Source organism: Ictidomys tridecemlineatus, chromosome 6 (assembly GCF_052094955.1).
Source record: "Ictidomys tridecemlineatus isolate mIctTri1 chromosome 6, mIctTri1.hap1, whole genome shotgun sequence".
Classification (NCBI taxonomy): Eukaryota; Metazoa; Chordata; class Mammalia; order Rodentia; family Sciuridae; genus Ictidomys; species Ictidomys tridecemlineatus.
The window spans coordinates 154,699,412-154,721,861 of record NC_135482.1 but is presented as its reverse complement, the minus strand read 5'-3'; the positions used below and the strand labels follow the sequence as shown (position 1 = coordinate 154,721,861).

The 22,450-nt window shown below is 40.4% G+C and overlaps 1 protein-coding gene across 1 annotated transcript; it reads left to right on the top strand.

The window, feature by feature from the left end:
- Positions 1 to 677: 677 nt before the first annotated feature.
- Olfm4 (olfactomedin 4) lies at positions 678 to 21,808 on the top strand. The gene is made up of 5 exons (XM_040281447.2): positions 678 to 944; positions 5,873 to 6,025; positions 11,793 to 12,005; positions 13,009 to 13,165; positions 19,775 to 21,808. Exons 1-5 carry the CDS (start codon positions 732 to 734, stop codon positions 20,590 to 20,592), a joined length of 1,554 nt encoding a protein of 517 aa, XP_040137381.2. The 5' UTR covers positions 678 to 731; the 3' UTR covers positions 20,593 to 21,808.
- The last annotated feature ends 642 nt before the right edge of the window (positions 21,809 to 22,450 follow it).

The following is a 22,450-nucleotide window of genomic DNA, read 5'->3' as shown; positions in this document are numbered from 1 at the left end:
AGTCACCAGTTGCTGACCTTGATCTTCACCACAGATGGCCTTTGGGGCAGATAATATAGATAGACCCTACAGTTTCCAAGGAAGCTTTTGAGAAAATGCTCCTATCCTTGCCTCTAATCCCCAAACCCACATGAAACAAGAAGACACTCTTAGGTGGCTCAACAAGTGTGCCTCAAAGTGTGCCTTATAGAACTTAGTCTAGAAGCAGACACCGCAATGGTCAGAGACAACCTGGACAGTGAACACTGAAGAGGGAAGCTTCAGGCCTACTGGGAGGGACTCGAGGTCTCTAAAGTGAGCGCCCTCACTTTCTCTGGAAAGCAGCATTCAGTGAAGTGTGAGATCACACCTAGAAGTGGCTTCCAGACAAAGGACCCAGAGTTGCTTTTCCTTCCTGGAACTTGTATACTCTGTCTTATTCACAGAGATTATCTTTGACCCCATCTCTTTAAAGGGCATACCGAGTTGGTAAGCAGATATTGGGCTTGAAAAAGCACAATTGAGTTAATATTTGTCAAGGGATAATCTGGATCTAAGGGCAGGCTATAGAGTAGGGCTCGGTGAGATGTGGATATGACTCAAGTTACTGGGCATCCTGACCCTCCTGGGTCATGTGTTCCCTGGCTGCTTCCTCTTTCCCCACACACTTGCCATGGGGAAATCCCCACTGGGCACTATAAGAGATCCCTGAGCTCTGGGCAGAAGCCAGTGGATCCTGTCAAGAGGACAAGATGAGGTGGGGCCTTGCTTTCCTGCTACCTCATCTGTTTGTTCTCAGCTCTGCTGTTGGAGGATTGGAGAATCGGAGACTCCGGACCTCTGTCTTTACGGAGGCTTTGACTGTAGCTCCAACTTCAGTTTTAACTGAACTTGGAGACCCAGTTACGGCTTCTTGGGTAGCGCCAGCAGCCACAACTTGGCCAAAAGGCCATGCTGCACCCCAGGTAAGGGGGCCCCAGAGTCTGAGTGAGTTGTGTTCATTTTCTTCCTTTAGCTTTTTAGGGACCTAAATACAATTTCATGGATGGATAGACCTGGGCACTCTAAAAGATTTATGGCTCTTGCTGTTCACTATAGGTGCCCTGGAAATGAATTAAAACCTGGGTGAAATAATTAAATTGTTAGCAAGAGAGAACATCCTAGTTCTCCAGCTGGAGGCTTCGGGGAAAGAATCTATGCTTTAAAGAGGTGCTTAAACCAGTCTGCACATTAGGACTAGTGGCCATGAGACTCCTAAGGCCCAAATGTGTGGGTTCTATCCTACTTAGATATTTAAATATCAGATATTTTTTTTTAAAAATCCCCAGGTGATTCTCACATGCAGTCTGGGGTAGGACCCTGTAAGTAGCAGCTCCAGGAAAGTTTGTTAAATTGATTTGCTGGCAAGAAGGGACCCCTAGCATGGTAAAAAGTAACCCTCAAGGGAGTTACCTCGATGCTCCAGGAGGAGTCCAGGCAGTTTCTCTGCCCTTAGTTTGTAAAGAAGAGAGAAGGGGAGGAATTTTTGGTTTTTAGCAAGTGCCTCTACATGTGGACATTTCCTGAGGAATGTTAACTCTTTTTGATCTTCTTTATAGGGAATCCTTAAGACCATTTCCAGTGCCAAACAACTACGGTAAAAAAATAAACCAACAAACCCCCCAGGTACTAAAAAGGGATTGGTCCCGCTAGGCTACCTATGTAGGACACGTGGTGAGCCCAGCCCCTTGGAGCATGAGTCTTCTTGAGATCTCCTTTAAAGAAAGGAGAACAGGCAAGGAGGGGTGAGAGATGGGGAGCAAAAAACCAAAACAAAACAGTTATCTGTGTCTTGTTTTTTTTAAATAAATTTTTTGAGAGAGAGAGAGAGAGAGAGAGAGAGAGAGAGAGAGAGAGAGAGAGAGACAGAAATTTTTTTTTAATATTTATTGTTTTAGTTTTCGGCAGACACAACATCTTTATTTGTATGTGGTGCTGAGGATGAACCCAGCGCTGCGCGCAAGCGAGGCAAGCGCACTACCGCTTGAGCCACATCCCCAGCCCTATCTGTGTCTTCTTTGAGCCTTTCTGCAAGAGGCCTACTCTGTAAAACTTCCTAGGCTAACCTTGCTTCATTAAAACTTGGGGTTGGAGGTCCAGATTCCATCAAACCTCCTCCTTCTGCACTACTAGGATCTTCATTCACAAATTAGGTTGCTAATTATATAAGCACTTCTGAATGAAGGGGTGAAGGGGAGAAGGGGTGAAGGGGATACTGTTTGCTTGCTTTCTTTGTCACCATCCGAATATGTCGACAATGAAAATGTGATGACGAGCAAATGGTTTGGAGAGATCCTAGAGGAAGACAATAGCAATAATTGTCACTGTGTACCTAAAAGACCAGGACCAGATTAAGTACATAATATATATTATTTAACCCTAAGAGGCAGGTAAAATAAGTGATCTCATTGTAGAGATGTTGAAGCGGAGGCTTAGTAAGGTAAAATCTTTGGCTTAAAGTCACTAAGCTGGCAAGTTATATAATTCAAAATCAGTTATTTCTCCTACTTTTAACTCATTTCCAGGGTGTTTATAATGAATACCATCTCTCTGTACACAGCTTTCTCTATCTCTAGGGAGAATAGATGAAAATTCCTTATTTTAAAGAGGAGAAAGTTTTCAGAATCATGAATATGCACAAGCATTCTTTGTAGCCAGAAATCAGATGCATAATTTTATCCCATGATACTGAACAATTTCTGGGGACAATTAGAATTGGTTAGCATATTTTTCAAAGTGAGGTTAACAAACAATAATTTGTTATGAAGCTTTATCACGAATCAAAAACCAGCATTTGGGGAAGATCAGCTAAAATAATATAAAATAAAATATAGGTCAAGAAAAAAGAGAAATTAAAAATGCCTATTATCTGGTAAGAAGACAAATATTTAAAAGGAGATAAGAAATGGTGGTTAAATTGTATCTTGAGGTTCTAATTACCTTCTTAGTTTACTTATTTCCCTCTGGTGATTCAGTGTTACAACTCCAATCTCTTTTTTTTATAGTGGACTGGGTGTCAATTCCACTATCAACCTAATTTTCTGGGGCTGGCTGTCAGCTTGATGAGCTCTTTGGAAAGTGGTGGAAAACCCTTTTATAACTGTCATTGAGCAAGTTCCAAACGTATCATTTTCTGTACGCTGAAAATGTTGAGTACCATTATTTTATGCCTTGAATCTTTGTGGGCACTTAGACTTGGCTACTAATTAGAGCCATTTGCAACCTTAAATCACAAATGTGAGTTGCACCTTCTGCCGCAGGGCTCAGAGCACTCTGCATGCCTCCAAAGAAGGGGCTGCTTCACAGCCTCATTTTATAGACAAGGAAAGGGCTTGATGCTTTGCTCTGTGCAGTAACTAGCAGAATCAGAACCACAATGAGTCAGGCTACTGGGATGGTTGGAAAACAAACAAACCTTAAGAATTTTATAAAGATGATGGTCCTGATTCCTGGCTGAAATTGGTCTTAATCATCTTATGCCAGAGTCTTACATATTGTATACATCAGTAAATGTTAATTGAACACGTCCTGAGTGGGAACCAAGCAGAACTGGGTGTTTTGTGGGTCACACAGGACCCTATTTGCCCTCTGCCAGGGAGATCACATATCTTTCCAAAGGCCAAAGGGACAAGTATCTGTCATTGTCTCCCAGTCCTCATGTTACACTCAAGTAGAGTTTAAGCATTCACCACAGAGAGAGACTCATCACCATTAGCTTCATTGTCTTTGAATTCAAGGAGCAGAAATATCTCTAATGGGAGACACCGATCAAACTTATGGACCATTTTGATGTCAGCTGAGCATGCTGGGCTGATGATAAGCAGGAGAGAAACCCGCAATGTTGGGACAGAGATGTTCAATAGAAACCAGTGGAATGGCTGTCAGCAAGACTCGTAATTATTTGTCTGTCTTTCAGGTGAACTTCAAGACTAAAAGTTGTTAGCTAGTGGTTCCTAGTTGAATGTCTGGAGACTACTTGATGATATCTGCTGTCTCCTGAGTTGACAGAGCTTTTCAGAGAAATCTAAGATGGTCCAACCCTGTCTTGGGCAGCTAATTAACCTCCTCTTGTCAATTGCAATGCAAGATTTTTTTTCTTTCTTTTCTTTTTTTTTTTATTGCTAGACAGTTATTATAATAAGCTATTTCTTCAAAAGCCTGTGATTTGTTGGTCCTTCCTATAAAAGACCTGGCATGCTCGAATTGGAGTCTTTCTAATTTTAGACAGTGATAGAGCTGAGTTTGAGAGGCTGGCCTCTCTGGAATGCTGGTGTATCTCCTCCTGTCCTGATTCATCCCTGGCAAAGACTCCTCCCCTCCCTACCCCATCCCTTCTCCCATCTTTAACATACTGCTTGTTCCTCTTCCTTACTCTCTGATTTCTACAGGTGTGGGGATGTGATTGGAAAAGAAAATTGAGGCCAATATCAAGAAATTACCTGGCAAGGAGAGTTTGAGACACACACTTTTTGTTTTTTATTTTTTTCTCCCTTTCTGATTATCTTAAAGAAACTTAGGCTAAATTTAAAAAAAAAATAGTAAAAACACAATATCAACAACAAAAAAATCCCTTGGTTGCAAAAGTCTTAATAAGCCCAGAGGTCACAGCTGGGTTAGGCTGATGGCATATGCATCTAGGCCAGGCTTGCTCAGGAGTCTTGGAAGTGGGTAGAGAACACACAGAGAATGCAGAGAGAACACAACCTCAGCTGCAGCTGGCTGACTTGAACGTTGAGAGTAGTGGCCTGAGTCTTCAGACTCTGAAAACCACCGCTCTCTCCTTCATAGTTCTATGAAAAGTCCCTTCAGGCTGATGCTCCACAGGTGAGCTTTGGGCTGGCCTTCAGATGAGATCATTAAAAGGCACAGACAGTCGGCTGCTGAGAGTCCCACTCTGTAAGGCAATGGTAGTAATAAAAAAATGTTAATTGTGCCAGCATCCCCTTGGGGGTAGTTCAAAGGGGACAAAAGAAAAACAGGATCTTTCAAACCTGTCATTTTAAAATATGCAGCGGCACCAAAGTGTGAGCCTGAATATCTTAAAGAAACATCAAATATTTTAAAATGACTTTTCTGCAAGTGGTAAGCTGGAGAACTTTTATTTAAAACATTTGCACAAAATCTCCAAAACTCATACACTGCTCAGTTTTTTAACCAATGGTGTATTTATTTCCATTTTGAAGAATGTTAATTTTACAATTTCGCAGCTGAAGAGAGAAGATGAATTTGCATTGTATATTTTCCCCAACCCACACCCTTGGCGGCTTCCTCATCCCACTTGGGATGAATTAGATTGGGATTGGGATAAAAGGTGAGGGAAGGGTGATGTTTAACAGAAGAGAAAATTGACAACAAATAGATCACCTATTAGGTGCCAGGAACTTGGCTCACATTACTTGGTTAATCCTGAGGACAAATCCTGAGACAACCTCATCTCTGTTTTACAGATGAGGAAACTGAGACTTAAGAAGTCACATCAGGAAGTGGTAGAATTGATATTTAAATTTAAGGATTCTCATCACTTCTTTCTTTCCCTTTCTTTGCGTAAGTTGTTTATAGATGGTAATGATTTCCTTTAAGACTCCTCAAGAATGAAGAATCTTCTTTGGGTAAAGGCTGGGGACACAGTGGCGTAGTCCAACAGCTAGAGATGTGATTAAATGCTCTGTGAGGTCCCCACCTCATGACAACATCCCAGTTTCAGCTTGCTTCTGTGATCCTATTTGTTTATATGTTGGACTCCACTTGCTTGCCTCCAAGCCCTCATTTGATAAGCCAATTTCTGTCACTCCTGTTGCCCAAAACCCCTCATTTTCCAGCTTATTATTGATGTCTACCTTATTATTATCTACAGCCATTTTCCAATTTCACCGGCTCTGTGGATGAACGTGGAACCTGCCAGTGCTCTGTTTCTCTGCCAGACACCACCTTTCCTGCGAACCGAGTGGAACGCTTGGAGTTCATAGCTCACAGCCTGTCTGTGAAGTTTGAGAAAGAGCTTTCTAAAGTAAGCATTTTTTTTTTTAAAGACGATATCTGTTAAGAACAAATAGCAAAGAAGCAAAACAAAGCACTTGGTTGTTGGGTATATTAGAAGCAATCATTCTTCACTGTACCAAAGAGAGCACATTTATATCTTATGGCATCCTAGCATTCGTTCACAGTCCATCTCTGTAGTTCCTCATGGCAGGGTGAGAAGGCAGGATGGAGGGTGTCCACAGCAGGCTCGCTCCAGGGCTGTGGTCCTCATGAGTCATTAAGAGGCTGCAAGTTCTCCCTGCAAATGCCAGCTCTGCAGTTTTGTCTGTTTGTCTGCAGCTTGTCTGTTTCTTCTTTCCTTTGTTGTTCTTCTAGATCTTTCATCCAGCTTTGCCTTCTTTTCTTTGCTCTCCTCTGTCCTCTTTAGTTCTCTAGTCTATTTTCTCTTTCCTTCACCTTTCCTTCTATTTCTATTTCCTTCCTGCTTTTGTTTCTTGTTCCCTTTGCCTAAATCCTGTCTCTTGTCTATTCCTTCTAATCTTTCTTTCTGTTTTCTTCTTGATTCCTCCTCCTCCTCCTCCTCCTCCTCCTCCTCCTCCTCCTCCTCCTCCTCTCTTCCTCCTCTTCTCTTTGACTCTTTTTGGTCTTCTCTTCCTTTTGGATGATTCTTTATTCTTTCTCTTTTTTCTCCCCTCTCCCTCCCCCAAATCTTCTCCCTCTCATTCCCCTTCCTTCTCTCTTTTCCCTTCTCTTGTGCTTGCACTCATGCATGTGCGCACACACACACACACACACACACACACACACACACGCATGCACGTGCACACACACATACACATTTAAATCTTTACAGTTTGCTCTCTTCCTTCCTTTGTTTTTTGGTACTTGTCTTCTGTTGTTTCCACAAGAGCATTTCATTCTGGTCCAGCATTAGACCAGAATCAGAGGCTTCCTTGGGAATTTGAATCTACACTCACAGGTCTCTTAAAAACTTAACTGGAAGCCTCTGATTCCTGCTTTTCTCTGGCCAGAGGAAGCTATCCTCAACACTTTGCATTTCTCCCAGCTGGCTGGAGCAATGTGACTTAGCCTTCCACTTTTGACCCCTTCCGGATTTTCATTCAAGTTACAAATCAATTAGAAAGCCTCCTATTTTCTGCACAGGTGAAGTCCAAGCTAGAGTATAATCATATTATGCATTATTTAATACAACCCCATTAATTTACAAGGAGCTCTGGGTTTACTGCAAGACTCAAAATAAGTTTTCTTCAGAAATTTAAGCTTCACCACCTTAACATCCAACATAGTTATCCTTTAAGACAAAAATTATGATGAGGCTGAGACCCTGCTTTCAAACTGAATTGGTAGATAAATATTCTAAGTTTAAATGAGTGACCAAGAAAATGTGTTTGACTACTCCAGGAACCTAGCTTCTTAAGAAATAAAACGTCCTTGAATTAATCAGTAGAAAAGGCACAGCACTAAATTATAAATTCCAACCATTAATATTCATAGCCTTATTCCAGCATAATCAAGTACAGATAAGAAGTTATGCATAAAAACATAACAAGTAGAGGAAAATCCTAGGTAAAGATCTTTTCAGTTAGAGTCATTTGCTTTGAAATAGTGGAAGCCACTGATTTGCATGTCGTCGTTGCTGCCAGGAGTGTGAAGGGCAGTTTGAAACCTCTTGCTGCTCCAGGGAGAGTAGGTGGATTGCCAGGTTTATGAATATGGGACATTTAATTTCAATCCTGAAAGGTAGATATGGGGGCGGGTGGTGCAGGTGGCATCTGTTTTGCTAATAATTGACAGGGAAGAAAGGCAGAGTAGATAGGAAAACTTTTAGTCCCATAAGTATTAGTAACTGGTCCCTGCCCCTCCCCCCAAAAAAAGATTGTGATTGAGACCCAAGGAAGAAACTTACCTGACAGTTGGGATTTACATAATTGATTTGATGTGACAGGTGATAACAGTAAGCAGTTTTCATTTGTGTTTTTCCATATGCTTCCAATTCTGTATTCCTCTCTAGCAAGTCCTTTAAGGAGAGAGGCCAGGGGTCCTTCCTCCCATTTTAGGGATAGAAACACTTAGGTTTATAGAGGTAAAGGAACTTGCCCAAGGTCATCTCTCTTGGCTGGTGAAGCCCGATCAGGAATTTGAGCGTTTATCATCAACAAAGTTCTCCTTCCTCCTGGCCAGGCTGTTACCCTTCAGTGCAGACCCAAAATGAGATGCAGTAGGTCAGTAACGCCTTTGAATTCAAAGTTATCTCTTCAGCTGAGGGCTTTTGAATTTCCAGGTGAATTATTACAGCTGTCCCTAGGTTGCCTTGGAAATCACCATTTATCTAGGAGCCTGGGGGAATGCCCGTTTGGGGCAGGCCAGCCGAAAAGGGTTTTGACGGCCTTACATTGATTCATTATGTGCCAGTACACAGAGAAGACAGGGAGCTGCCTCTGCATACGATGCTGAAAGCATTTTATACTTTTCTGTTGTTTATGACATGTCCTTTTGTGACTGTACTTAGGAAAGGGACAGCATAAAAGGCAGCTCAGGATTTTTTCTTTCTCTGGAGGCTTATGGTCTTTGGGGCAAGTTATTTAATATGACACATTTGCTAATAGATCCTCATGCATGAGAAGGTTGAGGCAGCCTGGGAGACATTTAGGCAACCCATAAACAAACAACATTGATTGAGCAATGCTTTGTGCAGTGAAATATAATAAATTAAAAGGTCAGATTGAAAAACACTGAGATCACTGTTTCTCTATTAATTTCTATAATGTATGGGGGCATCCACTAGCTAGGCACTTAATGTACATCATCTCTAGTCTTCACAATAATCTTGTAAGCTTGATAATATTACCTTCAGTTTTAGGAGGAAGCTAAAGCTTAGAGAAATTAAGTGATTTGCCCACTAAATACTGAAGTCAGATTTGAGGTCAGGTGGGTGTTCCATGTTTGATGGTCACATCAGCTTCAATTAACCTAGTTGTATTCATTTTTAAGGACTTATTGGAAATAACAGTATGTTGCAAAGAACATTTGCTTATTTCAAATAATCTGGCCATAGTTATGATCACAGATTTTAAGGAATTGTGAAATTGTTACAAATGTGAACCAGACAAACTACTTAATAGCTAGCCACACTACATTTTTAATTATAAGATTTTAAGATACAATAGCAACCATGACAAAACAATTTCCAGACTTTGATTCTTCATTGATGACATAGTAAGTGCCTAACAAACAAAATGAAGCAGAAGCTCTGGATGTTAGGCCAGTGGTTCGAAGGCAAGCATACATGAGTCTTCCATATTCAAATTTGTAGTAATTATAAATTTCAAGGTAAAGATTTTGACACAGGTATGTGTCCTCTTGGGTTTAGATTCATATTCTTTATAGAATTGTTTACAACACCCCTGACCTCTAGATGCCAGTAAACTTCCATTTACCCCCAGTTTTGTCTCCAGACACTGGTAAATGTTCCTTGGACACAATGTACCACCAGCTTCACCACCACCACTACCACTTTCTCATTGTTTAGGAACACTGCTTTTAATATAAGCATTTTCTAGAAGAGGAATAAATCCACTAAATGTATTAAGTGCCAGGAATGTAGGTTAGACACAGCTGGACTGCTTCTACTGACTGAGCCTGCATCTCCCATGTAGAGCTTGGATGTTCTCAGAATTGTCCAGGCTCTCTCAAACTACAAATCCAGATATGTGAAAGGTCTATACTAATAATCTATTTAAATCAGTAAAGTTCATACTCTAGGTTTTTCTGATCCATCTTCAAATTTTCTCCTGCTTTCTGTAACTCTGAGCATCATTCCAATTTTCCTGAGCACCAATGAGCTTTCTTCATCAGCTTACAGAACCTCAAAAATAAAATTTTCCTCCAAACAGATTTTTAGAGACTCCATCTTTTGTAGCAGAGGTAAGGCAGGCACAACCTACATTCTCACAGGTTACAAACTCTAAGCGATGCCTTGGTTTTCTGTGAGAATCAGGGAGAGCCACATTTTATTTAGCAGAGATGACAGTTGAATCACTCATTTTTTGCAGAACAACAGCTGCGACATGCCACCAAAATGTTCCAGGAAAGCTAGGGGTGTTTCATTTGTTCCAAGAGCTGGCAAGACCAAATGCCAACAAGCATATTCATTTCTCAAACTTCCATTTCTGCAATGGCTTGGTGCTTTATTATTATTTTTGTGTCACAGGCAAGGTTTTATGCCCAATTTGGTGGAAACTGAAACCCGGCCACTCTATATCTCTGGGTGTATTTTTGAGGGGGACTTGTTTAGTCTTACCCATATATATGCACACACACGCATATAGTTGTTTTTTGAAAACCTTCTTATCAACCAAAATGTCACCAGCCTTTCAGCCTCTTAGGGATGGCACATCTGATGGCAGTGAGCATCAGTTGCCTGAGGAGATACACTAGCAGTGCCAAGGGCTGCATCTTTAACTTTTCATTAAAATCCTCTTTGCCTGAAACCCTGGCCCTTTAGGTCTGTGGCCTCTGAGTCTACTCTAATTTGCACAGTGGGGTTAAGTGGAAAGGCTAAAATGACAGAAGTTAGGACTGCTTTTGGTATTAGAAGGATTAGAGGTCAACATCTGGGCTCCGAATTCATCCAGGCACTGTGGACCAGCCATTTGACATTAGCACAGTTTGGGCAGAAGTATCACTTATGTTCATATTTTTTTTTAAAAAAAGTAAATCCAGCAACTTTTAATGAGCAGGTCCTTTAAAAAGCCATGACATTTCATTTAGAGATCAGATATGGAAAGTGCCACCAACAGTTTATTGAAATATCCATTTGGAGATTCCAATTATATACTAAACCACCAAGGGAATTTTTGGAAGTATTTTAACTTAATGATCAGACATTCAAATATATGCAACAAATGTGTAATTTAAAGGTCTGATTGCAATAATCAGTTCTTGGAATAAATGTGAGCGCACTTAATGAAATGTGCACTTTCCTGTTGCATATACACTCAGATATTGTGTGGTAAGCTGTGCCTTCATGGGACTTTGTAAAGGGCAGAGAGACTCATTGCTAAAACGGTACCAAAGAAGGAATGCTACTTAGTATATTTCTCCCTCTTCAAGAAAATACCTACATTTAGAGCAATGGTTCTAAACAAAGGGAGGGTGGTGGTAGTGGTAATTTCGTCTCCAGAGAACATTTAGCAATGTCCAGAGATATTTCTGGATATCACAATAGAGAGTTGGGAGGCACTACTAGCATGTGTAGCAGCTGAATACCCCACAATCAGCACATCAACCCCCCAGAAATAAATCTACTAAAATGTCAATAGCTCAGGTTCAGAAACCCTGATTAGAGCAAATGAATTGAGAGGAGGAGGGATGGCAAGAGACTCTGATCCAGTTTGAGGAGTTAATATCTTCAAGCATTGAAATGGAGATTAAAAAATATATATATATATAATGACTTTGAGGCAAATTATTTTTAGTATAAGTGCAAAATCGCCTGCAATTAAATTTTTTAGTTTGCATTTGGATTAACAAAAAAGAATCTAATATAAGCATTTTCTAGAAGAGGAATAAATCCACTAAATGTATTAAATACATTTTTGATTCATTTCCTTACCAAGAAACAAAAGCAAACAAACAACAACAACAACAAAACACAACGAAAACCCCATAGTGATTGACAGGAATCAAATAGTTGCAAATAGCCTTCTAGGGTTTGGAAGTGGAGGAATAATATTTTATATTACTTTGGGAACTGACTTTTGATTCCTCTTCAGGTGAAGAAATATGTTCAATTAATCAGTGTGTATGAAAAGAAACTCGTAAACCTAACTGTCCGAGTAGAGATCATGGAGAAGGAAAGCATTTCTTACACAAAACTGGACTTTGAGCTGATCAAGATAGAAGTGAGTGAGATGAAGAAACTGATCATACGGCTGAAGGAGAATTTTGTTGGAAGCACAGAAATTGTTGACCAGCTGGAAGAGGAGGTAAGGAAGGAACTCCCTTTTCAGTGGGTCAATACTAAATTATCTTCAGTGACTATGAACAAATGTGAGGACTTGGATACCAACGTCTCCCCGGTTCTAAGTCTGCTCCTTTCTCACAATCATGTCACACATTCTAGGTTTGGGCCTATTTTTTTTTTTTTTTTGTACAGTTAGTTAAGCACACTGGGAACACATTGACTGAGAGTCAGGTCATTTAATGATCAGAACCCTGCTCCAGGGCCTTGGAGTTCTTTAGAAAGGAGGTGACATAAATCTGAGCAACTGTCCATACCATGGCTAGAGCGGGTGTGTTTGCTGCTCTGGATTTATCTTCATGGTAGTAGAAATCCACAGTCTACTTGACTGTGGACACATTAGGTCTGTTCTTCCTTTTGTACAGCCTTCTAATCCTTGGTCCTTCTTGGAATTCTTCTCACATACTGGCAACCTCCTTTAAGAATATTATTTTTGTGTGTGTGTGTGTGTGAGTATGCTTTAGTGAAGGCTTTTAAGATATGTGGATAAAGACTATCACATTAATGTTACGGTTGGGTAATTTATATCAACGAGAATTTACTAGCACAGTCGTGACATGGGCTATAATTGACAATTCTAGTTACGTATTTTGAATTTAAGTTTTCTCTGGCCCTCATCATTCATTAGAAACTTAATTATAAGACAACATGAGTAAACACGAGTTTATAGGGGAAGGTTATTAGAAATGAACTTTAATGGACATTTGTAGATGCCGAGAATGAGTCCGGGCTCTATTATTAAAGCTGTTAAAAATCTTTGCCATTTTCTTCTTGTCACACACATCTGCCTGAGATCTGACAGGCATTCACACTAAACCATAAAATGTATTCTTCCAAATGAAACCATTCAGAAGAATCTCTGGTGTATTCTGTAGCGATGTCTCACTAAATGACAAATTCAGCCCTGGAATGTTTATGAAAGAAATTGCACAATAACATAAAGTCACTCTGAATTCTTATTTCCTTAGATAAGGAATATGTCTCTCCTGGTAGAGGATCTGGAGACACTAGACAAAAACAATGTCCTTGCCATTCGCCGAGAAATCGAGGCCCTAAAGATCAAGCTGAAGGAATGTGAGACCTCTAAAGAGGAAAAGTATCCAGTCATCCTGCCTCCGGCTCCGGGTAAGCAGGCCATATTTTTGCTACAAAAGCCTGGTCCTATCATGTGTGTGTGTGGGTGGGGTGTAATGGTGGAAAGATACTATTTTTGCAGTTCTAAGCTTATTCTTCCATGTTTTAAATCCCTTTACCCCAAGTAGTTCTACTGTCATATTCTGGGGTTCACAGAGAAAAAGCACAATGAGTTGATTTAAAACAAAATCCCACGAGTTACATGTGTTCCCTCTGTATTTACTGATAGGAAAACCATCTCTATGGTGATAGAGGAGCTATCAGGGGCCCAGGGGAGAGCTTCCGGAATCTATGTGTGACATCTGCTTTCCTGTGGATTATGAGTGCTGATTGGCTTATTTATCTGGTGAACTAGTATCTGCCTTGGATTTGACTGCTTTCCCATTCTCCTTCCCTCTCTTCCCCCTCCTCTTCACATTTCCCTTTATTCTTCCCTGTTGAGCACTCACTACAATCTATGTCCTGAGATTTAGTGAGAATTGAAGGGTTGGGCCCACAGGTTGTGGTACTTGGGGGTTACCATGCAGTCCCTCCAGGACTGTGAGCTCTGGAGGGTCGTGTGGCATCTCATTCTCTCACCATCCTCTTTGGGGTTAAGTACAGCACCCAGTGGGAAGCTCTATAAATGCCTCTGTGAATGAAGGTAGTGGAGAGGAAGCTCAAGGGCATAGCTTTGGCATCCCAAAGACCAGAGCTTCCCAGCTACGTGGCTGGGGGGGGGGGGGAAGATCCTTAATCTCTTCATTTGTAAAATGGGAGAATAATAATACATACCTTGTAAGGTTGCCATGGGGATTAATGAGCCAACACCTGGGAAGCTCAGGGCTCTGTAATCAGCACCTACACACTGGCAATGGATATTATTGGTGATAATGATAATTGGAATGAAAACCTTGCTGCGAACAGCAGCAGGGCCAGATCCTTGTGCACTGCAGTGCCCCCTGCCAGGTGAACTAAAGACAACCTCTCAGCTGCAGTGTTTATCCCTGTCCTTTAGGGACACCGTGTCACAGGGAGCTTCTCTCAGCGGCCTGTACGATTCTTAGCCCAAATGGGTACTGTCTCTTTTCATCAGATCCAACAGGCTTTGTTATCTGTATTAATTCCAACCCTCACAACCTGTTTCCTTTTGGACTGTGAGTTTCTGGATCTTTGTTAATGTAACTGATTTCTTTAAGGCCTCAGTTAGATAGGACCATGGTGACAAGCCTCTTGGTCTTATTCAGGGGACACTTTTCTCTCCTTCTGTAGGGGAGACTCTGTCCTAGTCTGACATACAGAGGATGTTTAAGGCAAAGACAGCGGTCTGTCTTCTGTAACAAACTAAGGCTAAGTTTGGCCTGGGACCAACATGTAAACATGTTTTGGAAATGAGAGCAGGCTCCAGTGGTCCATGAAGGTTCACTGAGGCCAGAGTGGAAGCAATGTGACAACCTCTGTTGATAACGGAACGAGTGCCCCGTTTCCCCAGCAAACAGTCCTCCTTTTCTGGCATAGTTTTCCATGCAGATTTCAGAATGAGGACATTTTAGAGTAAGGAGGGACATTCAGGAACACCTAACTCAGCCCCTTCATGTCTCAGAGGAGGGGACTCGAGTAGCAAGGATGCTGCTTTCCCTGAGGTCACACAGCAGGTAGTGACAGAGCTGAAGGTAAAACTCAAGAGTCTTCCCTCCCTGGTCATCTCAGAGTGTCAGGTGTCAGAAACCCAAAGATGGTTGGTGGGGGAGAAAATACATGGCTCAGTATTGGGAGTGGGGAGGAAAACAAGTAAGTCCATTGGACTATTTTTGTTGGATTTTTTTTTCCAGAACTTTCCCTCAGGCCCTCACACTTAGACTTTTGAGAACCATCTCAGCCCAGCTGTGTTGTTTAAGCAAATTGAACCCAGATTTCCACTCACTTTCCCACAACCTTGTCTGTACCTGGATCCCTGCCAAGCCACTTGGCCCTCCTCCAGCTTTGTTCATATTATATTTATGATGTTTATATTAAACTGACTTTTTGTCGTGTTTTTAAATCAATTTCTTTCACTCGCTCTCTCTTTCTGTTCGGATTGGTTGATAATGCAGAATTGAAAAATCCCCAGGCACCACAAAGTTGTGAGCCTGTGGAGACTTTAATTAAAGTTACTCACTATTATGGGACTTTAAAATCTGGCCTGTCTGCTTTTTTTTCACTGCAGAGTTGCACAGAACAAAAAAGACTGTATGCAAGTCTCAGCTATAAAGTAGTTCTGTGCTCACAGGGCTCCTCCCTTGCGGCTGCAGTTTGCTAACCCTATGGTCAACTTGAACTGAGAACTGCTACATATGTTTTGGGTTCAGTAAAATGCACTTTGTATTTGCTTTTGCTACAAATAACATCCTTTTCTGCTTCATTTCATATATCTTTCTAATTTAAAGTAATTGGCCTTCATTTCATTAACATTTTTCCTTAAAACAACTGACTTCACCCTCCCTCTGTTTTTCCTCCAAGTTCAAAATGACTCTGCATTGGCAAAATGTGAGGGAAATGCACAGGGATCTTGCCTGGGGGATGCCAGGCTTTGCTGGTATATAGTAGGTGCTCAGTAAATGGCTGGTGATTGAGCAGGGTATGAAAGAAATGGGGTAACTTGCTTAAATCCAAAGCTCAGCAAAGGTCAATATTGAGTAGCAACATCTAATAATTCAGAACAACTTAGTCTCAGTTGTTTTAGGGTTATGACCATTTTCATTGCCTATTTCTTACAAGTCAATGGCATTCTTCTCCTTGGGATTCAAATAAAATTTAGTTTCCCAGTTGCAAGAATGCATTGATAGATCCAAGATTAAGTTTCTCTTTAGGCAAAAATATTTGACATTTTAATGTTTGACACTACTAACCATGATAATTTTAAAAAGCCAGGTGAGAATATTTGAAAGTCTCATGACTGTGACTTTCCTGGGTATTTCCAGAATTCTGCTAAATTGCATGATGAAGATACAGGCCAATGAAAGATTCACTTGTGCAGGGGGCATCTTGTATCATGTTCTATGGAATAAATGCCAGGCTCTTTGAAAAGTCAGATATGTGGCAGGGTAAAGGGTAAGTTCTTTAGGATAAGTTGAGTTTAAGTGATTTGATCAATCTTTTTTCCTTTATTCCACAAACATGATTTGGTCTTCTGTGTGGCTGATCCTGTTCTGAGACCTGGAGTTACCAGAATGGATAAAGCCACCTCCAGAACCACTCACTACTCAAGAGGGGAGACAGTCATGTGACCTCTCCTTGTAATATGACATGATTATAATGATAGTTATCATTTATTTACATTTATAAGACTTCATTCTGTCCAAAGGTCTTGCAGAATATTGTTATTTTTCTTTTATCATAAGGAAATTGAAATTCAAAAGGTTAAATAGCTTGCTTAGGGATGCACAGCTCTGAGTATGGCAGTTGGGATTTGGATTGGAAGCTGCCTTCCAAGGTGCTCCAACAGCGGAGTACACCCAGGACTTATGGAATCACACACGGTTCCAGCAGCTCACCTACCTGATTGAACACCCCATGTTCTTTGCTTCCATGCTTTTGGAGTAGTTAAAAGAGTATTTTTTGCTCCTGAAAGCTCTGTGGTATATTTTCTTCCACCAGAAAGTGCAAATGGTCCACTGATCCTTCACAGTTCTTAGACCATGGCTGGGATGGGAGATGGGTAAGAAGGGAATGAAGTGTATTTAAGACTTTGACCCAAAGGAAGAGGCTGGGAGGGGTGTGAGACCAGGAAGGGTGGTGAGAAGCTCAGGGTATATGGGTTTGGGAGGATGAGCAGCAGGTGCAATGATGGCTATCAGGTTCATTGTTGTTTCCATGTTGGTTTGATGCTGGGAATTGGCAAAACCCCTCCTAATCTTTTCACTGGTCTGTACTAATGTCACCACATGTGCAGCATTGACAGTGATATAACTTAGTTCTAGTCCCTATTGCTACTTCTGTTTGACCATAGCCAAGAGCCCTAAAAATGGCCCAAAGGGGCTGGAGGATAAAGGGGGAATAACAAAATAGACAGGAGAGGGTTTAGGATTGGTTGGGAAGGTGAAGAAAGCTTCATACAATTTTAATTGTCTCATAAAATTATGAATCATTATTATTACCATTAGCAGTAATAGTATTAATACTATTGCCAGTATTTAATACTATTATATTACCAATAAGAGGACTACCACTATAATAGTACAAGTAATAATGGTATTTTTGACAGGTTTATGTTGGTTCCTTTATTTTTAAAAAAGCTTTTTTTTAAGTTGTAGATGGACACAAAATCTTTATTTATTTATTTATTTTTATGTGGTACTGAGGATTGAACCCAGTGCCTCACATATGCTAGGCAAGCGCTTTACCACTGAGCTACACCCCCAGCCTATGTTGATTCCTTTATATCTGAAGATTTCTACATCTGGAGACAGATGGTTTATCTTTAACCCCATGATAATGCTTGAGTAAGTTATATGCATCATAAATTTTTCTAAAATATTTTGTTGCTGCTGGTGGGGTATTTTCATTCTAGAAAGGTAAGATTCAATGAAGCAAACCATTCTTAAGTTTCCCAACCTGAAAGAAAAAAAGTGATTTTCTTTCATTGCCTCACAGTGAAATGTAGTTGAATAATAAGTTTTTAGGAAGATATTTTAACTAAAAAATCCAGTTTGTAGCATATGGAAACTGGAACAGTTTTTGTTATCATTAAACTGAACACACCACTAACTTTATTTTAATAATTCATGCATTGTTTCATAAACAAAAGCAAACAAGCATTCATCTGAGAGATCACTTTGAGGAGAAGAAATAATAATTTATAATTTTATTTATTATTTCTTTAGTGGAGAACAGTCTCTTGGTTGAACACACGTTGCTTTTTTATTTATGAAATGGTGCATGCATTATTAAAATAAACCTGTGACTGTGTTCTGTTTAATGATATGCAAAATTATTTGAGGTTGGGTACAGAGTGGTTTCATTTCTCTACCTGTTGTATGGTTGGCTGGTTTTCTCACCAACTGTGTATTTATGAGAGCATTTAAAGAGCACGTATTTAATTCTGGGACCAAAACGTCCCAGCAGATTGGAAAAATAAAAGCAGGATTTCTAGTAATGGTTTCCCCTCTGAGCAGTCAGTCCTTGAGTGAAGAAGGTAGAGGGGGAAGCATTCAGCAAGGAAAGGAATGAGTCTCTCCATATTGGGCAGAGGCAGAGGCTCAGAGACCAGTGCCTGGCTCCCCTAAACCCCTCAGTGCTCATCTCAGGTAATTCTTTGGAGCTCTGCCTTTGGTTCTAGCTCACTCATGTGTTCTCCATAGCTCCCCTAATTCCCTCCAAGCATTTAAAGCCAGATCCAGTGATTCAGGTTCTGTTCCCTTCTTCCTCACCTGCTCTGCTCTGAGCAGCAGAATGAAGGAAAATGACCTTAAATATACCTGAGGTTGAATTTGACTTTTCTTTTTTTTTTTTTATCTTGTAAACAACCTTACTATTTTTTAAAGAGTATTTGTTAAGACCCCCCAAAATATGCATTCAACTCTTTGGATAGTTATTATTAAATCCTGGGAGGAATTTTATTTCATTTTTTATGCATTTATTTATATGCTTCATTTAAAAGCACTTTGGGTTGGCAGGCATTTCAGAGGGAGTTCAATGTTAGGGGCCGGTTGCCCAGGCTGAGTCATTTACACAAGTGTTTCAGGGAATGCAGATTCAATGGACCAGTGCATCTGGTCCCACTTGATTGTACACATTGTGACAATGACCATGTCAGAATGGGAAGGATGAAATACTTGCCTGACATGCTGTGGCACAGCAGCATATGGGTTACGAACAGCAGGACTCGCCTCATAACTCTGCAGCAAGATGGTCACCAAGCGATTTATGCGATGGGCTCACAAAGCAGGCAATGCTGTCTTGAAAATAGCTTCATGGCTTCTCCAGGCTGAAACCCCACCATTCTAGACTATCTTTTTGGATCTATAAAATACTATATTTAAAACTTCCTCTCCTGCGATTGGCTTGGAGCAGGATTGATGTGGATATTCACTTGGGGGTCATAGGGAAGGCAGACATGGAGACTAGGCAAAGATCATCTTCTTCTTCATCACAATTCTCCCTGGGGTTGACCCTGGAAAAGTAGCACCTTCTGGTTTTATGAAAACAGAGCAAGCTTTTGAGATGGTTGTACCTTCTTGATTCTGCTATAAGAAAATGAAAAAAAAAAAGATAATATTTGCAATTTTCTTTCTTTTTTTTTTGTAGAAGACAATATATTAAATTTGTCAAGTTTTCCTTTTTCTCTCTCTGGACTCCTTCAAACTTTTAGATATGGCTCTTGGCAGTTTCATTATCTCCATTTCCCTGATGAAAAAGTCCATTCATGGAAACAGGAAGTCGTTCTCTGTAGATGTGACAGTGGATTCACTTTGAGACTAAAACTGAAGAGAAGTTTGGTTCTTCTACATCAGAGCCACTGTTGTCACTGAACCTTGACAGGGAAAATATTGATGGGTGCCTTTGGTTCTTAGAATATTAATTGGTTTGTATGCTGTCATTCATTGTCTCTAAGAAAGCCTTTTTCCTTTTCTCGTTCTATAGGAAGCTGTAGTCACGGTGGTGTGGTGAACATCAGCAAACCGTCTGTGGTTCAGCTCAACTGGAGAGGTTTTTCCTTTCTTTACGGTGCCTGGGGACGGGATTACTCTCCCCAGAATCCAAAGGAAGGGCAGTATTGGGTGGCACCTTTGGAGACGGATGGGAGGATATTGCAATATTACAGACTCCACAACACCCTGAATGATTTGCTGTTGTATTCATATGCTCGAAGCCCTCAGATTAGATATGGCCAAGGCAGTGGTACAGCAGTTTACAACAACAACATGTATGTTAATTGGTACAACACTGGGAATATTGCCAAAATTAACCTGACCACTAACGTTGTTGCTGTGACTCGAGCCTTGCCTAATGCTGCCTATAATAACCGTTTTTCATACGCTAATGTTGCTTGGCAAGATATTGACTTTGCTGTGGATGAGCATGGACTGTGGGTGATTTATGCCACGGAAGCCAGCACTGGTAACATAGTGATAAGCAAACTCAATGACACCACCCTCGAGGTGCTGAACACTTGGCTTACGAAGCAGTACAAACCGTCTGTTTCTAATGCCTTCATGGTTTGTGGGGTTCTCTATGCCACCCGTACTTTGAACACCAGAACAGAAGAGATTTTTTACTACTACGACACAAACACAGGGAAAGAAGGGCATCTGAGCATTACAATGAATAAGATGAAGGAAAGAGTGCAGAGCATCAATTATCACCCCTTTGACCAAAAACTCTATGTCTATAATGATGGCTACCTTCTGAATTATAATCTTATCTTCCTACCGCAACCCCAGGAAACTGCTAGGCATTAGGATGAAAGAGAAATAAAATGTTTGTTGAAAATGATCTCCACTTTTTACATATCTGCACAGAAATCTAGAAGTGTGTTTCTTTAGTAGTGATATTTAGGTGCATAGTTCTACCACTCTTAGACTTAGGATATTTGCCCTCATTTGATGATGATTTCTCTTGAGAGTCATCTGTGTTTGGGGATGCACTTCCCAATTAAAATAAAGTTCTTCTAGGGTGGGATTGTCAGAGGTCTGGGGTACCATGGGTCTAATAAAACCTGTAGTGAGGTGACATCTGGAAATTACAGAGAACTCAGTATGGATTCTAGGGGTTCTTTATAGAGGAAAATTTGCTGAATGACCATCCTTATCCATGTAGCCTCACTGATGCATGCCTGAAAGCAACCTGGGGCTTAATTAGGCAGATTAACATCTGAAGGAGGTTGAGGGACCAAATTTCCCCTAAGCTCCTGGGAAGACGCTTTGTACATACCAGTCAAGTAGATTTTGCATGCTAAATTATATATGCAAGGTGCTCTGAGTTTTCTGGAGAAAAGACCTTTTATGCACTAAGTTGTACACCCCAAATAAATCTCAGGAGGATCTTCGGATGAGGTTCTGGACTTTACTTTTCTCTCAGTGTCCACCTACAGAAGAGTCAGTGGAATCCTCTACCTTGTAATTTAATTCCAAAGCAGTTCAGAAATTTAGAACCAGTCTGACCAACCTATCAATTCCCCTAACCTCCCTCTACTGCTTGCTTTTTATTATTTAAAAAATTTAACCAGTTTTCTATGGAATAGGTATAAGTAAACAAAAAATAATTTTCTTTTGTCTCATTATGAATTTTTCTTTACATGGCTCTAAAATGGTAAGAAAATCAGATGACAATGAAAAAATTATGGCATTTCTGGTTCTAAAATAGAGACCTAGGAGCATACATGAGGCATTCAGTGACTTCAACTGTTTCATGTGACTTTTGTCTTTGTGGGGAACTCGTAAGAAAACACAATTTTAAAGTTTTTTTTTTTTTCTAGGAAGGGATGTAGGAAATCTAAGAAATCTGTGCAGTGGTTTAAAGCCTTGTGGGCTGGGTACTTCCGTGCTTTTGGATGGCTTTCTCATCTGGTTGTGGCTATTTTCTATTTATGTTCAAGTTCTTGTCTATAGAATTGGATTAAACACTGTACTTCTCCTTTTTTAAGTAAGTGATTAAAGTGTGCTTTGAAAAAATTCATCTTTTGTTTGCTTATTTTTTTAATTAAAAAATCAAACTCTTAACAAGGTGGTCCACATCTTGCTATGGGGTACAGGGAATGGCTACCTCCCAAATACCTGTGACCAGGAGGTCCTCTACCTAGCAGCAGAAAATATCAATAATTTTTAAGAGTCCAAAGTTGTTCTGGCTCTTTAGTTTTCATTTCCCTTTAAAATCCATTCATTCTGGCAGCTTTTATTGTGGAAGACTGCCCCCTATTATCTTTTGGGAGATGACCTTATGTACTTATTAATTTTTGCATGACTTATCTGATTATTACCAATGCTAGACTATATTTGTGTGGCTTATGTTCCTTTCCAATTGAGCTATTAACATGGGTCAGAAGCCTCTGGATATTCCCTAAACAGAAGGTCTTGGACAGAAAGCAAAGGCTCTGACTGGCTGTATAAAATTGAGAAGTACCTTTACCAAAGAGAACATTGTGGTGGTGGTGGGGGGGGCTGGGGAACAAGTGACCTAGAACTAGAAGGACAGATAGACTAGGCTCATGTGGTTCTTCTTGCTGAAATGCTCATTTTACATCCATACCAAGCTTTCTGAGGCAGCTGGAAGCTACAATGCTTAGTATTTTTAGCAAGATTTTTCTCCTATCTTTCCAGG